Raw genomic sequence first — 17,117 nt, 5'->3', positions numbered from 1 at the left:
TACCCAGAAACGATGTAAATACCTAATTACCACAATTCGGTACACTACAATATGCATTAGTAGTACACAGGGCAGGTGAAAAATAAATACCCATATATCTACAAATTTTGACGTATAGGTGGGAAACAAAAAATGGTCAATTAACTAGCGTCCCTAGCTCTTCTCAAAAATATAAGTTTCATTCCATGAGCAAACAAAAATGTTTGATTTGTAAACTAGTGTTTTTAAAAGTAATCGCAAAATCTTACAATAAATAAAAAAATATTTGATTTTGTCGAATAATTCGAGACAAAAAAACCGGTTTGTCGAATAACTCGAAAACCGTCCCATTGTAAAAACCGGTTTAAAAAATACGGGAAATTGGAAAATAACCGGTTTTAGAATTATTGACCACTCTAGCTGCAAGCTATTTATTGTTGTAAATTTGTATGTAGAGTTCATCAAAGAGATACACAGTATTTTATTTTTTGATGAAGACTATTTTCATTTACTCACTTGTTGTTAGAAGGGGATTCATAGGGCTTTTTGGACACCTTCTAAGAGCAGGCAGTAATGAATATAGGATATTTTAGAATGTGTAAGTATGCCTTTTAGAGGGCCCACAAACTGAAGTCCTAACAATTTTTCCCGCTAGGAAATAAAGAATTGAATGTGTTGGTGAGAGTCAGGGTTTACAATTGCTACTGTATTAGCCGTCAATTGTAGTAAATATACATTTTTAACAATCTGCATACTAAAAATATAGTTGCTATTATAATTTTGTATAACTCTGCTAATATAAATGGCTGTTACTATTCATATATTACTATACAAATTACAATTTTAGTTTGCAATTTCTAGTAGCAGATACAGGTAGGCCTCCATTTACGCGGTTTGTTGGGCCCAAACAATAGCGTGTAAATCAAATTCGCGTAAAACGAGGTTCTAATTTAGAACGAAATGCTATTATGGGGCCAATAATTTTTTATTTCGCGTAAAACAATACATCAGTCACATAACGAAAAAGAAATTGAGACCTAAAAATCATGTTAAATAGAAAATACATATGTACATTAGAGTGACAATCAGTTGTATGGAAAAAATGTTTTGTTAAAATTTTGAAGAGTGCCGGGTGGAATATTGTGACACTAGGCCTAAAAGTTAAGTGCTGAAAATTTGAGCCAAATCGGTCAAGGATTTCTGGACGCGCATCGAGGTCAAAGTTCAGATATATGCAAAATTTTACTATTTATATGGAATAAATAGGTGAAACTCGTTAAATTTCTGCACTGTTTTCTAGAAATGTATAGATTTATTTATATTAATGAATATTACATTAAAAAAAATTTTTTGGAAGTTAACCCTGCATCTCCTTTGGGTCAAAATGACCCAAAAACTGTATTATTGCCAAAATTCGGAAAAAATGCTAATTTTTCAGATATTTTAAAAAGTTTGCTACTAAATAAATACTTTTGCAATTGAATGCAAAAGAATCGAAATGTGTACGTAATTATCGTTGTAATGAGATATAAATGACAAAATTTGGTTAAAAAATGTTAAAGTTATTACAAATTCGCCAGACCATTAACGTGTTTCAGGACACTTCAACAAAAAATTTAGGAAAAAAAATTAACATATTTCGATAAAAATTAAAATAAAAGCTAATTTTTATTTAAAATATATCCGTATTTACTTGTGTATGAGTTTTTGTCTTCGTAGGATACAGTTAACCTATTCGCAGGTATGGCCAAAAAAAAATATTTTTTTTAACGGCAGTTTCAAATCTCCATTTTCAAATTTTTAAAAATTTTGTTAAACAAATTTCAGAATTTTTTGATCATCACATTGGGATTTATTGAGATCAAAATAGGGAATAAAAATATGAAAAAATTATGTCAATACCTCTTACAGTTTTTCCGTACCTGCGACTTAAATTTTGCGATTTTCAAGAAAAACTAATTTTTTGACCATATTTAGGCGAATGAGCCAAATTTCCTTAATGTTATAAATTTTAAGTAAAACTTATTCATAATATTATAATCCTGGTAATTTTAATTCTGGTCTGAAAGTTTTACTAAAATCGGAAAACGATAACCTTAAAATCGTGAAGGTCAAAAGTCAAATTTTTCAATATGTGGAATTTCTAATGAAAAGATAGCAAAATGTTATATATTTTTGGGCCGATTTTAATGAAACTTGAGGAAAGTATAACATAAGGTCCAGAATTTAAAATAACAGCACAAAAATGGAAATTAACCCTTAGCAGCACTTGGGGTCCAAATTACCCTCAACTTTTAAAATCACGAAAAACACAGCCATTTTGACCCCAAGTGCTCTTAAAGTATTAAATCCATTTTTGCACTGTTATTGTAAATAATATACCCAAATGTATATTTTGCTCAATTTTCATTAAAATCGGCACAAAAATATATAACATTTCGCTATCTTTTCTTAGAAATTCCAAATATTGAAAAATTTTACCTTTGACCTTCACGATTTAATGTTATCGTTTTCCGATGTTAGTAAAACTTTCAGACCATATTTAAAATTATAAGGACTATAATATTATGAATAGGTTTTACTTAAAATTTATAACATTTAGGAAATTGCGCTCATTCGCCTAAATATGGACAAAAAATATTTTTTTCTTGAAAATCTCAAAATTTAAATCGCAGGTACAGAAAAACTGTAAGAGGTATTAACATAATTTTTTCATATTTTTATTCCCTATTTTGATCTCAATAAATCCCAATATGATGATCAAAAAATTCTGAAATTTATTTAACAAAATTTTTCAAAATTTGAAAATGGAGATTTGAAACAGCCGTTAAAAAAATAATTTTTTTTGGCCATACCTGCGAATAGGTTAACGGTATCCTACGAAGACAAAAACTCATACACAAGTAAATACGGATATATTTTAAATAAAAATTTGCTTTTATTTTAATTTTTCTCGAAATATGTTAATTTTTTTCCTAAATTTTTTGTTCAAGTGGCCTGAAACACGTTAATGGTCTGGCGAATTTTTAATAACTTTAACATTTTTTAACCAAATTTTGTCATTTATATCTCATTACAACGATAATTACGTACACATTTCGATTCTTTTGCATTCAATTGCAAAAGTATTTATTTAGTAGCAAAATTTTTAAAATATCTGAAAAATTTGCATTTTTTCCGAATTTTGGCAATAATACAGTTTTTGGGTCATTTTGACCCAAAGGAGATGCAGGGTTAAGTTCCAAAAAATTTTTTTTAATGTAATATTCATTAATATAAATAAATCTATACATTTCTAGAAAACAATGCAGAAATTTAACGAGTTTCACCTATTTATTCCATATAAATAGTAAAATTTTGCATATATCTGAACTTTGACCTCGATGCGCGTCCAGAAATCGTTGCCCGAAATTGGCTCAAATTTTCAGCACTTAACATTTAGGCCTAGTGTCACAATATTCCACCCGGCACTCTTTGAAATCTAAAAAAAAAAATCGGCTGTCACTCTAATGTACATACCTATCGCCACCTTAAATGAAAGCGGACGTAACTACACAAAAATTCAAAATCGAGTTTTTGAATGATGGAACAATTGCCAAGAATACTCTATTATTATTGATTTTATAACGTATCCTTTAAAAACAGTAAAAATGTAGTTACGTCCGTTTGCATTTAAGGCGACGATATATACTTTAAGTAAACTTATTTTATTTGTACTTTTAAAAACTTACTTAAAACAAAAATAAAGTAAAAAAAACTCAACTTAAAAAATTATTTCTTATCGCAAATTAAGGAAAAGATGTCAATTAAAAAACCAAAATATTCTAATACATAAAAGAGATCAAAACATAACAAAATATTCATAAAAATTAAAGAAGTTTACAAAAAATAAATATGTTATCCGCTTGTGTTTTTTCGTTTCTTGTTGTTTGTGGCGTTATATAAAAATCGTGTAAAAAAAGTCGCATATTTGAAAAAAAACAAACAGTTGTCAACTCGTTATTGTAGCACAACAACCAAAATATATGTTCGTGCTATAGTAGCATACACACTTTTTTGCCGAACTAATATTGCGCGTCAGCATTCGTTTTTGTTTTGTTGTGCTAGCAATTTTCTCTAGCAGCAATTTACATTAGTTGTGTTCGCGTACTTGATAATTTGAAATAATTTGTACAAATTATCACTGGAAGTTACGGGATTCCGTTCGTTTACTTTTAAAAACTTGTAACGAGAGAGCAAGAGAGTGATAAAAGTGACAGTTTGTAGATAGAGAACATGATATTTTTTACTGGACATTTTTTGTCCAGTCACGAATATCAACATAAACGTTTAAAACATATGCTTGTAAATGCAAACAAAACTAAAAAGTTGAAAATTAATACAATTTACAAGTTTTGCAAAGAAAAGAAGAAAAATAGCCCAAAACAAACGTTTTAAATTAATTTGTAATAAAATGCAACTTATTTTTACAAATTGTTGTTCGCTTACTTTTTTTTGTTACTTTTCAGATTGAGAGTAATTTATTTTTACTCTCTAAAATAAAGTTACTGGATATTTTTTACTGGAAAGTATGCGAACACACCCAAGGCGAATTCATATAAGGTGACCTCATCCCTACAACAAGTACAACAATACAAAAACAACATACATTTTGTTTTTGCTTTCTTGCCCAATCTGTCAAAAAAACAGCTGTGTATAAAGCAAGGCGAATTTAATAATAAACTGGAATTTAACAACAAACCAGTGAAAGATTTATATTTATTGTTTTATTTCTTGTGGAGAATGGTAATATTATCGATGAAGAGTTCAAACGCGTGGTGAACAAAAGAAATTTAATACTGGAAGCCAAAAAGTGTTTGGAACAAATACGGGAGTGTGGCGAGAGATTTACTCGGCAAATTTCACTCCACTTCTTCCGACTTAGTTCATCTTTAGGTACGCGGAACAAAGTTCCACTTCCCTTTGGATATTTAAATTTACAATAAGTGCACACACGCATATTTTAAAATTGATTTTATTATTATTAATATCACTTTTTAAACTTTATGCTTTTTCTCACTTTTTAAATTTTTTGGCGCGCACTAGAAAGTAAACAACAAGCCAACAATTTTGACAGTTTGGGCAAAACAGCTGATGATCAGTTGGGCTAATGAGGTCACCTTATATGAATTCGCCTTGAACACACCTATTTATTTGGTTGCTCTGCTACAAGGCGAATTTATACAAGGTGGAGTCAGTCAATCAGCTGATTACTCTTTTTTTCGCTTGTTTGGTTCTAACACCTGTCAAAGCTTGTTTTTATACTTCAATATCTACATATTCTAAGCTAATTAACAAAATATTTATATTTTGCATAAATAAGTAAAGCCATCACTATTCAATTATCTACACTATATTTAGTTTTAATACATATTTGTTTAATTTTTAATTTCTGTTTTTTGACATTTGTTAAGACCATTTGTTGTTTTTGTAGAACTACCACCACCTTGTATAAATTCGCCTTGCTCTGCTATAGTTGCATTGATATTTCTTGTTTTTTTGCTATTTGGTTGCTGATTGTCAAGTATGTAAGACGAGATAACGATTATTTATTAAAGTAAATATTTTTGAATCTAATTGAGATATTGACTTGAATTTTTTTTTTTTGTAATAAAATCTTTATTTATAAACAAAACTCAATGAAATGTTCAACATTTTTTAAATTCGTCATTCCAAATTATAAAGTGTAAAAAAGCTTGTCAAAAGGTCAAAGGGAATCCCGCAATTCCTAAATTTAAGGGAATCCCGCAATTCCTAAATTTAGTCGAAAATCCCAAAAATGGTATTTTTTACAATTTTACCCATAGGGTCTACATTTCCTTCAGGGCTGGGAAAATACTTTGGGGATAAATAGGGAACACATCAAGGTTTCTAAAGCTGCTTTCCGTTTTTTAATCCCATCTTTGGGATTTTAGAACATGTGGCCCAAATTTGAATTCCGAAGGGTGTAGGGGCGACATATTCGAAACATAGGACATAAAATTGTTATATGTTCTTAAAGAAAGTTTATTTTTAATAAAAAAAAGAGTTATGTCAACTTTTCGCCCAAAAAACAGCAAAAATCTACTATTTTTTAAATATCTAAATTGAAAATCGTTTATTTTTGGATCCATAATCGATATTGCTCTGAAATCTTTTGTATGTGATTCGTAATTTAGTTGTCTAACTAATTTGAGAGGACCAAGGTATGGCAAAATTTTAAAATTTCAATTTTGAAATGCCTCTAATTTTGCTCGCCACTTTCTAAAAATATAAATATATTTGAAATCGGATGGGAAACAAAAAATTCCACGTGTTTAAAAAATTAACATGTCGAAGGTACCCTACTTTGAGCCCCCATAGCGCCGCCCATAGATTATTTGTAGAATTTTATCCCTATCGGATTAGCCGTTTAGAAATACCAGATTTATTTCCAAAAAAAATTGATTCTGCCCAACTGTGCATTGTTTACTTATATGTGGCAATTACAGCAACTAATAGCATCAATTGCAAAAATGTCAATTGTGCTATAGAACAACCTCAGAAGTGTGTATTGTTGCTAGAAAAGTTTGCCAGCATAATACTATGTTCACATTTGCAGAGTTAATCAGCTCTAATCACTTTAAAATTGAGATGATTATCCATACATTTAAATGATTTGTTAATCACTTCAAATTGACATGATTAAAACTTAATCACTTCATTAATCACATAGAATCACCTGAACACACCTCAAACCGACTATGATGTAGCATCGGCCACCTTTCAGTGTAGTACTGATAAATCAATTTTGACAGAAGTGCTGATATCTTTAATAAAGTATTTATTTCCATATTTAATGCCTTAAAGAAATATAAATTTGTTTGTTGTTTTTTATTTGTCAACTTAATCATTTTAGTGTCAACTTAATCATCTCAAATGTAATGTGAACGGCTTTGATTAACTTAATCAAAATTTTGCTTAAACGCGTTTAAAAGCCCAAGGTGAATATAGCATAACAAAATAAAACGAATGGCGCACAGTGGTATGAGAAAAAAAAGAGGGAAATAAATCTGTAACTTCTAAACCCTTAGTCCGATTTGAATGAAATTTCACACGCGGAAAGGAGAAGTATTGTCGAGTTTAAGTTTTGAATCTGCAACTTTAGTGCAAAAATTCTCAAATCGCATAGTCGATATCAAAATATAGTAACCCATTTTAGATGGCCCAATATGTTCTTAATTATTTTGTAAAGGGTTCCGATAACCCCGCCCCTGGAAAAACGAAAATATCCCATTTTTTGGGAATTGCGGGATTCCTGATTTCAAATTTCAAAATTTGTTTTTATTTTTCCATCTATCTATCTATATTAGAGTTCGTTTGTGACCAGGTAACTTCATTTGTTTTTCGGGTATCATCATTTTTCTGAAGGTTTTTGCGTAAATAAAAATAATGGCGTCCTTTTTTTTTGGAAAATTTTTACTTTGTGGTGGTTCCTTTTCCATTTTGAGCACATTTTGCTGTAGAGCCAAAACGGTTGAATATATTGTAAATCTGATTTCACCAGTCGATTCTGAATCAAAAATTAATACAATTGATGTTTTTTGAATCCTTAAAAATAGTTCCACTAACCCACAACAGGGGGCACAAATCTCATAAAAAAGAAGATTTTTGATATTTTAAAACGGTACACATATTTCCTTTCTATGACAACCCGTTAAAAACTTATGTGGCTTTAAAAATGAATTGCTAAGGCAAACTAATAAAAAAAATTTCAAAATTTTTTTTACCAAATTTTATTTTCTTGTTAAATAAATAACTTTGAAGCCTCATAACTTTTTAATGGTTAGTGAATTATTGTAAATCTGATTTCACCAGTCGATTCTGAATCAAAAATTAATACAATTGATGTTTTTTGAATCCTTAAAAATAGTTCCACTAACCCACAACATGGGGCACAAATCTCATAAAAAAGAAGATTTTTGATATTTTAAAACGATACACATATTTCCTTTCTATGACAACCCGTTAAAAACTTATGTGGCTTTAAAAATGATTTGCTAAGGCAAACTAATAAAAAAAATTTCAAAATTTTTTTTACCAAATTTTATTTTCTTGTTAATAAATAATTTTGAAGCCTCATAACTTTTTAATGGTTAGTGATAGAAAGGAAATATTGGTGCCGTTTTGCTAAGCTTAAATGGCTTTTCATCGTGCTTTTGTTGAACCACCACAAGGAGTGAAAATTTTCCAAAAAAAAGGACGCCATTATTTTTATTTACGCAAATACCTTCAGAAAAATTATGATACCCGCAAATCAAATTTTTTAAATTAACTCTAATGAGTATGTTTGAATTAATTTAAGACTGTATTTAGAAGGATTTTTCTAGCATATTTAAATTTTTTCAATATTTTTTATTATATCGCAGTTCATTGTATCAAAATAAGACGGAATTTAGGTCTTGAATAGTGTTTATAAACCGGTTAACCGAAAAACCGGGTTTTCTTCGAAATCTCGGTTTTTTGCGAACCGGTTAATTTAAAATGTTGATTTTCGGTTAACCGGTTTATCCGGTTTTTATCACTCGGTTAACCGGTTTTTAAAATTTAGGTTTAAAATTAAGAAATCTCATGGTTTTGTGCATTTTTTATATTCATTGTACAAACATTATTGGTCTGATTTGAAACCTAAACTGCTGATTTACAATATAAACCTATTTAGATTGATATTTTTAAGAATTACAATGATTCTAAATAGTAGAGGACGATGAGTTTACTTAAAAACTTTTTCAGAATAAATTGCACATAATCAAACTATAAAAATTAAATTCCGCAGAATTCTAGAAGTTAAGCAACATCTTAATAATGATTCATTATAAACTTAGTGATGATTTTACCAAACGTCTAGTTGAATTTGATGTGCATACCTTCTTTCAATCAATTTGACTTCATTAGTGTGTTTTGTTCTTAAAAGTTTATTGTATTATTCATTTCGTTAGCTTAGTGTACAAAGTCGTTTTCAGAAATAACAACGTTCCAAAATCCATAATTTGAAATATTTTGAAATCAGATAATGGAGTTTTATTAATTATTTGGTATGATTTATAATGACAAATAATCACAGCTAAGAAGAAGTTGCATCTTATAGGTCCTTTTTTGGGACTTGCTACATTTTCTGTTCCATATCAGAAAAATTTAATGAATAAACCAATAATTAAAACAAGTATATTATATATTTAGTAACATATTTATACTCAATTCCATTTGACTGAGACAATAATTTTTACAAAATAAAATGGACTTAGCACTTTTGTATATTCATAGGTATTTAATATTAACCATTACTGACTACTAAAAACTACAAATTTTAAAGCTGTATATACTTTATTGGACATTTTATGTTTTCTAGATATATATGACGGTTAACCGGTTTAACCGGTTTTTTCGATGTCGGTTAACCGAAAACCCGGTTTTCTAAAAAAGGCCAATTTTCGGTTAACCGACAAACCGGTTTTTTAAAAAGTCGGTTTTTTATAAACACTAGTCTTGAACCACGCTCGAAAGTTTATTTAAAACGAATTAATGCACTGATTTTGTCATATGCATTCAACTTACCATCGAGCTTTTATGAATCATTTGAATGCTTTGCATACAAATCAAAACACAGTAATCATTTCTGAGTTGTTATTGTTAACGGCATTTAAAAAATGATTCTGTAAATGGCAATCAATTGTGAGAGTGCAAGCAATATAATTTGCACATGCTGATGATTGAAAACACAACAAATGCAGTGATTTCAGTCATATAGAAAAAAAGTGAATCAACTCATGTACATCTCTGATACATACTCATATACAACATTTAAACGATTTTTATTTTGTTTATTTTCCTTCTTTTTTAAAGTGATTCCCCTTTTTAATGTCATAATCCCCCTTTTGAGCGACTTTTTTTTTAAGAAATCCCCTTTTTGCGCGACTTTCTGAAATTTTCCAAAGGTAACACTGCCTAGGCTAGCCAAAAAAGTTTGAAGACCTAGTCATTACTCCATGAAAATTTTTATAAAACTCATCAAGAGTAGACAAGTAAGAGACCGTACCACAGTGGTATAGAAAAAAATAGAGGGAAATAAATATGTAACTTCTAAACGGTAAATCCGACATGAATGCACAAAGAGAAAGTGTTGTCAAGTTTCAGTTTTGAACTTGGGCCCACTAGGGGCGCCACCAAAGGTGCTAAAAGTAGGACACCTCGGGTATGTTACATTTTTAAAACGATCCTATTTCTTCGTTTTGTGTTCCGATTTCCAAAAAAATACACATATAGAATCTCCTTATCGTAGCTATCAATATCTCTTATAACTAGGGTTGCCAGACGGCCTGGATTGTCCAGTTTTTTGTGTCTTGTCCAGTATATTTTTTTATGAATTATATTTTTTATTAATATTTGTATTTTATGTATAACGTAAGTACATAAAACAAAAACAAATTTTTAAAATGTGTGGAATTTTGTTTTTGCTATGCACATAAATATCACTTTGGTGACGTGATTTACAAAATTAGGGCTTTAGTAAGTTTTGTAAATAAAAATACAAAATATATGTGGCAAATAATTAATAAAAAAACATTTTTTACAAGTTTATAGAAGAAGCAAAAAACGATATAAAATTAAAACTACTTGTTATATTGAAAACAAATTTTCAAACTTGTATTACAATAAAACTATAAATATATTTTATGAAAAAGTACACTTTATGATATGCGTTATTTTGAATTGATCAATATAAATATGTATGAAAAAAACCTTAAAAAAAGGAGTTTGTATAAATACATATATAAATTAATAAATAACTATATAAATTAAAAAAATATACTTCATTAAATTTTCATAAAGATTGCCAACAAAAAACTCTTGCAACAAATTTATTAAAAAATATAAGGAAACTTCGTAATAAATACGAAATTAACCGTAAGCTCTCTTTTGTTGTGTCTTATTTCTGACTTTCTGGTTGAATTTTCCGTTTTGGTGCATTTAATGACTTATAGTTAAATTTCACGGATAATATTTTTGAGGAACAGTTTAACCCCTTAAATCCCTGTTTTAATGGTGGTTTTTGCACTTTTTTAAAAGAAGTACAAAAAAGACCCATGCCTTAAGGATTTAGAGGGTTAACATATTCTACAAAAATATTCTCCGAAACATTTTACATAACTTTGCGGAATACATTTTATACCTAAAATGTAAGGATCACATGGTTTCATATGACCATTAACAATAAGAATGTGCCAGAGTTGGGATACTTTAACCCGCCCTCAAATGAAATTCAGATGTAAACTTTCAAAACGCCGATACACGTGTCTTTTTTTTGTCTCCTCTATCAAAATTTATTGATCGGACTTTGTAATTTTGGAAAAAATTTGATTTTGTTGTATAATGTTATTTTTTTTATATTATACGTACACTTCTTGATAAGGGTATCACTTGGCACCCAGTTTTCCAAATCCTCATTCAACAAATTTTGTGCTGAAAGCATTGACTCAAATGTGTCCAATTTTAGCATATTTATTTTGCATTAAAGTTAATTTTGAAAATACTCTTTCAGTGGACGCACTACGTACGTAGCAAAATAATATAAAAAAAATTTGTTGAGCCGATTTTTGAAATTTCCTATTCTTCCAAATTAGAAATTCTAAAAATATTATCATATGTTTTATCAAATTTGTTTTTTGGTCATTTATTATACCAAAATTCCGAAATCAATTCAAAAAAGTTTATTTCCTGAATTGAATTAATGAATTATTATTTATTTCAGTTCTTGAAATTATTTCTTTACAGAGTTTGTGATAAATATTTAATATATTGGTTTTTATATAAATACTACAAGAAAGCTTTACGGAACATATCTACGTTTCTGTCTCATGTCCAATATATATTTTTAGTAGTTCTTTAACGTGTGAATCGCCCATAAAATGAATTTCTTCTATATTTATTTTTACAAAGTTTTTAAATATTTCTAATACAATATCTTTTGTTCTACACCATTTCCAATTGTATTTCAGAAATTTCTAATTGTATTTCAGAAATTTCTAATTATATTTGAGAAAATTCCAATTGAAGTTCAGAAATTTCCAATTATATTTCAGAAATTTCCAATTATATTTCAGAAATTTCCAATTATATTTTAGAATATTCTAATTGAATTTCGGAATTTTCCATTTATATTTCAGAAATGTCTAATTGTATTTCAGAAATTTCCAATTGTATTTCAGAATTTTCCAATTGAATATTTGTTTTCCGTGTCAAAATCACCACTTCTGAAGCGCACAAACCATCTCTCGCACTTTGAAACCGATGGAACACATTCACCATAAATTTGGTGTACTTCAGCGGCACTAATTTCAAATTAAAAAAGTAAAGGAATTAATTTTTTGAAATTAAATTAGAAAGTGTTCTGAAAACAAAAAGTCCTGAAATACATGTCAAACATATTTTAGTTTTTCACGAAATTTAGAAACTATGTTTTAAAAATAAAATTTGTTTTCCAAAAAATTAATAAATAAAACAATTTAAACTTTAAAAATCACCAACAATTTGATAAAATGCATGTAATATCCACACATTTTTTTAAAATCCACATCCCTCCATTTGATTTTACGCAATTGTGCTATGGGCTGCGCACCATTGTTCTAGAGAAATATTGGGGATGCAAATATAATGTTTGCTTATACTCAATTTCGTTCTCATGAATTGCAGCACGCCAATTTTTAACTTATCGAGCTCAAACTTTTGTAAATTTTTTTTTATCCTAGCCTCACACAAAATTGCCCTTTCGTTTTTGAAACAGATGAATTTTAAATTGTTCTATACAGTGATGACTGTATATATATATTTTTTTCTTATTTATAAATATGTATTTCAGAGATGTAATGTAATGTAATTAATTAATTTGATTCGTATTTTATTGTATATTACCTGAGATGTGCTCAATATCACTTTGGATTGTTTCTTATCTGTTCCTGTAAATATCATCAACGAATTCATATTTGGAGAGTATGATATAATTGATTCATAGTCATGAGTACAAAGTATATTGCGGGAGCGATGTTCTAGTAGATGTATGCCATTTTGATCCACAGCAAGCCATAATATACGTGGCCAATTGGAAGTAAAGGTTTGCTGTAAAAATATTGATAATTAATATTTGCTCATATACAAAATCTAATAATTTATTCATATGTAATTTTCTGCAAATTTTCACTGATATTTATGTATGCGAAATTCAAAAATTAATTTCGCTAAGATTTGCTTTAAACGAAGGCGAAATTTTCTATTAAATTATGCATAATAATTAGGTCTACTTAGAGGGACATCAGATAATCAACCTTATCATATCATATTTCAAAGTTAATAAATAATGAATGAAAAAAAATATAAGGCGTAGGCGTTTTACGACAACGACAGTTTCGCACTAGTTTAATGAAACAGGTTGAATAATTTCTTTAATCCATTACGAAATTGTCGTTGTCGTAAAACGACTACGCCTTACATGATAAAGCTGAATATTTAAAACAAATCTGAGTACCTGTAATAAAAAAGTTTTTACACATACCAACTGAAGAGTAGCAAAGGTCTACAAATTGTTATTAAGGGTGTTGAGTCTTTTGTAGATATAAAGGCTGCTTAGGTTTAAAATAAAAAATGTAGTCAACATTAGAAATTGCGAGAAAATTCAATCTTTAGAGTTGAACTAGAACCAGGTGATGTTAATCTCAAGAAAAATGAAACTCACCCAATTTACAATTTAAATTATTTATTGCATCGTAAAATTACGATAGAAAAGCCACATAAAAGATCGGAACCCGTTTTTTTTGTTTTTATGGTAAATGAATTCTCAAAATTTTATAATATTATTTATTTTTACTAAAATATCAAGTGTTTTCAACAATATCAAATACTTATATTAAAAAAATCATATGGTGATTTTCCACGAATAAAAATATAAAATTTGAATTAATGTAAAATTTTAAAAATTAAAGATAACATAACAAAATTTGGAACCAATATAGACTAAAATGTCTTTAAATCAATGGCATTACAATTTTTGAAATTTTTTATTTTTAAATACTGAAATTCCTAAAACGGGGAAAATGTGATCCAAAAACTGAGTTTTTTTAGAAAAATGCCTACTATGAAGTTATTTATTGTATGATAGTAAAAAAGTTTCTGATGATAGGATCTATAAATTAAACATAATTTTTCATCCAACTGTGGTGGGACGTAAATATAAATTAATATTTAGATTTAAGATTTGAACAAATTATTGATAGTTCACATTATTTTGTGAAGATACAATAAATAAAATATGAAAAAAATATATATAATTACTAGGTTTATTTGTTAATGTTCTTTTAGCTATGGAATATACTGGGCATCCTCTGTAATTTGCTGTGTGATTTTCACCACAATTGCATTTTTTACTTTTGAGTCGTTTTTGGATTTATCGCATGGGGTAGAACCGTGCAATTCTCCACACACCATGTAAACAGGGGGTAGTTATCAATATGCCCTAGTATGACCATATTCTTGACAATTTAAACGTTAAATATGACTCCGCTTGTTTTTTTATTTCATTTTTCACCAGGAAGACACCTAGGTCCTTATGAATGTTAATATTTCTCACATACCAAGGCGCTGCTGTTATCATTCTTAATATTTTATTTTGAAATCTTTGAATTTTTCAATATTCGAAGCTGAGGCCGTGCCCCATAATGGAATTCCATAGCACCATATGGGTTTTATTATTGAGCAGCAAAAGTTTGCAATCTAAACTCAATCTCGTGTTTTTACCAATTAGTCAGTAAATTTGTAGTAATTTTAACTTCATTTGAGTCAATTTCGTATCTATATGCTTTTTCCAGGTAAGACGTCGGTCTAGATGCAGACCTAGATATTTAACTTCAGTTTGTTGAGGTATTATATTAATATTTATTAGGATTGGAGGGCACGATTCTCTACGCAATGTGAATGTAAGATGTATACATTTTTGCTCGTTTACTTTTATTCTCCATTGTTTTAACCACCTTTCTATGATGAGTATATGGTCTTGTAAAAGTACAGATGCTTCTTGGGGGTTTTCATGAATGGTTAGTATAGCTGTGTCATCAGCAAAAGTAGATATGTGGGTTCGACTAGGAAGGGACCCAGTATACTTCCTTGGGGTACGCCTGCTTCAATAGGCTGTGGTGAGCTTATGAAGTCTCCCTCTTTAAGAACGAACTTTCGATGACTTAAATAACTTTCTAGAAGCTTGTGTGTGTTCACTGGTAAATATTGTTTTTTTTTATCGATAATCCTTCATGCCATACTTTGTCGAAGGCTTGCGAAACGTCGATGAAGAGTGCAGAACAATATTTTTTTTCATCAAATGACTTGGATATGATTTCTACCAACCTGTGAGTTTGTTCTATGGTGTTATGTTTTTCTCGAAATCCGAATTGATGAGTTGGAATATAATCAAAATGATTCACTATCGGCTTTAACTTGTGCATTAACAGTTTTTCGAATAGCTTTGATATATTTGACAATAGGCTTATGGGTCTACATGATTCTACTTTACTGTGATCCTTTCCCGGCTTAGGTATCATTGTAACTAAAGAAACCTTCCATTCTGGTGGATAATATTCAAGGCTTAAATAAATAGGATTATTATTAATGCAATTTGGGGATGCTCCTAGATCTTGTGATTTTTTGGAGTTTAAATCAACAATAGCCTTGACATTCTCTGAAATCTCAAAACGAAGTGGTTCAGCTGCAGTAATATGGGGTAATGTAGTATTATGTAGTTTGACTCGTTTGGGGAAAATACATTCTTTAGATGACTAACAAACAGTAATTCCACTAGAATTACGTAGAGGAGGTCTGCTCATAACAGGTCTTTTTAATTTTTTGTAGCTCGCCATAGAGAGTAATTTGAATACTGGGTGGCATTGTGAGGGTGACTTCGTTGAAATTTATCTAATTTTGTTTAATTATCCAAGATTCGTATTGAAATTGTACTGTTTGAACCAAAAATTACTTCAATTGATTTTAGTTTTTTTTTTAAATTTTTTGTTTTTTGTTGAGTTACCTTTGATTTTCATTTGTCTAAAAATATAAAATTTTTCATAATTTGAAAATTTTCTTTAAACTGTGTCGGTCACAAAAATAACTGAAGCTACATTTTTGTTGAATTTATTTGAAATTTCGCTTTAGAATCTTTTTCTAATTAAGGTGAGGTCATTATTTCAGTTATTTGCTAGATTTTGTTGTAAAATTATGATTTTATTTTTTTTGAATATAGTGCAATTTAAGACATTTGGTGTTAAAGCTGACCATATCTTTAAATCGTGAGCTTTGGAACGATATCAAAAGATTCAACATTCAATTATTTGAAAATTCAATTCTGTGTTTGTGTGATTCAAGTGATTCAACATTAACATTGTGAACCCGTTCATATAAGATCATTTTGATCCGAAGTTCCATCGATAGAAGAAGTGAAAAAATCATTGAACAATAAATATATTGCATTTAAAATTATATCTTCTCATATACGAATACAATTATCTGTTAAGGTGACCAGTAGTGCGATTCACTAACTTTTATAACGATAATCGTATCGTTAAAATAAATATAACGAAAATTTATCGAATTTGCTATTCAGTAACATTTTTAACGACATTCGCTGTCGGTTGAAGTCAGCTGTTACTTAAAGCAGTTTTTTTTCGTTATGTTAGCGACAATAACGATTATAGTACTACTAATTATATTGGCAGGAAATAAGTTGTTTTGTTAGTAGATTTATTTATAAAATTATGTATTTACTAAAAAAAAATAAATAAAAAAATGCAAGTCGCAGCCAAGTGTCGAACCAACAACCTTCCGATTGCTAGTCAACGTTGTACTCACTACACCACTGGTTAATTATTTCATTATGTGTCAAATAATGGTTTTCTACTTTTCGCTTATTTTGATATTTTGTAGACAGAGATGTTATATCTTCAACAATCGTTAAAAATAAATTACTGAATCACACTATCGTTACTGAAAGCGATTATTTATGTCGATAAACATTACGATTGTCGGTTCGTTAAAAGTTAGTGAATCGC

At 29.0% G+C, this 17,117-nt stretch overlaps 1 protein-coding gene across 1 annotated transcript in view; it reads right to left on the bottom strand.

Moving 5' to 3' along the window:
* The window catches only part of Myo81F (Myosin 81F), a 708,752-nt gene that overhangs the window by 36,433 nt on the left and 655,202 nt on the right, over positions 1 to 17,117 (bottom strand). The window contains exon 10 of the mRNA XM_065514962.1: positions 12,946 to 13,149. Within this exon, the coding sequence (XP_065371034.1) occupies positions 12,946 to 13,149 (204 nt within the window). The remainder of the gene's footprint in view (positions 1 to 12,945; positions 13,150 to 17,117) is intronic.

Source organism: Calliphora vicina, chromosome 1, assembly GCF_958450345.1.
Source record: "Calliphora vicina chromosome 1, idCalVici1.1, whole genome shotgun sequence".
NCBI lineage: Eukaryota > Metazoa > Arthropoda > Insecta > Diptera > Calliphoridae > Calliphora > Calliphora vicina.
Note: the sequence above shows the minus strand (reverse complement) of the source record. Positions and strands in the feature narration are given on the sequence as shown.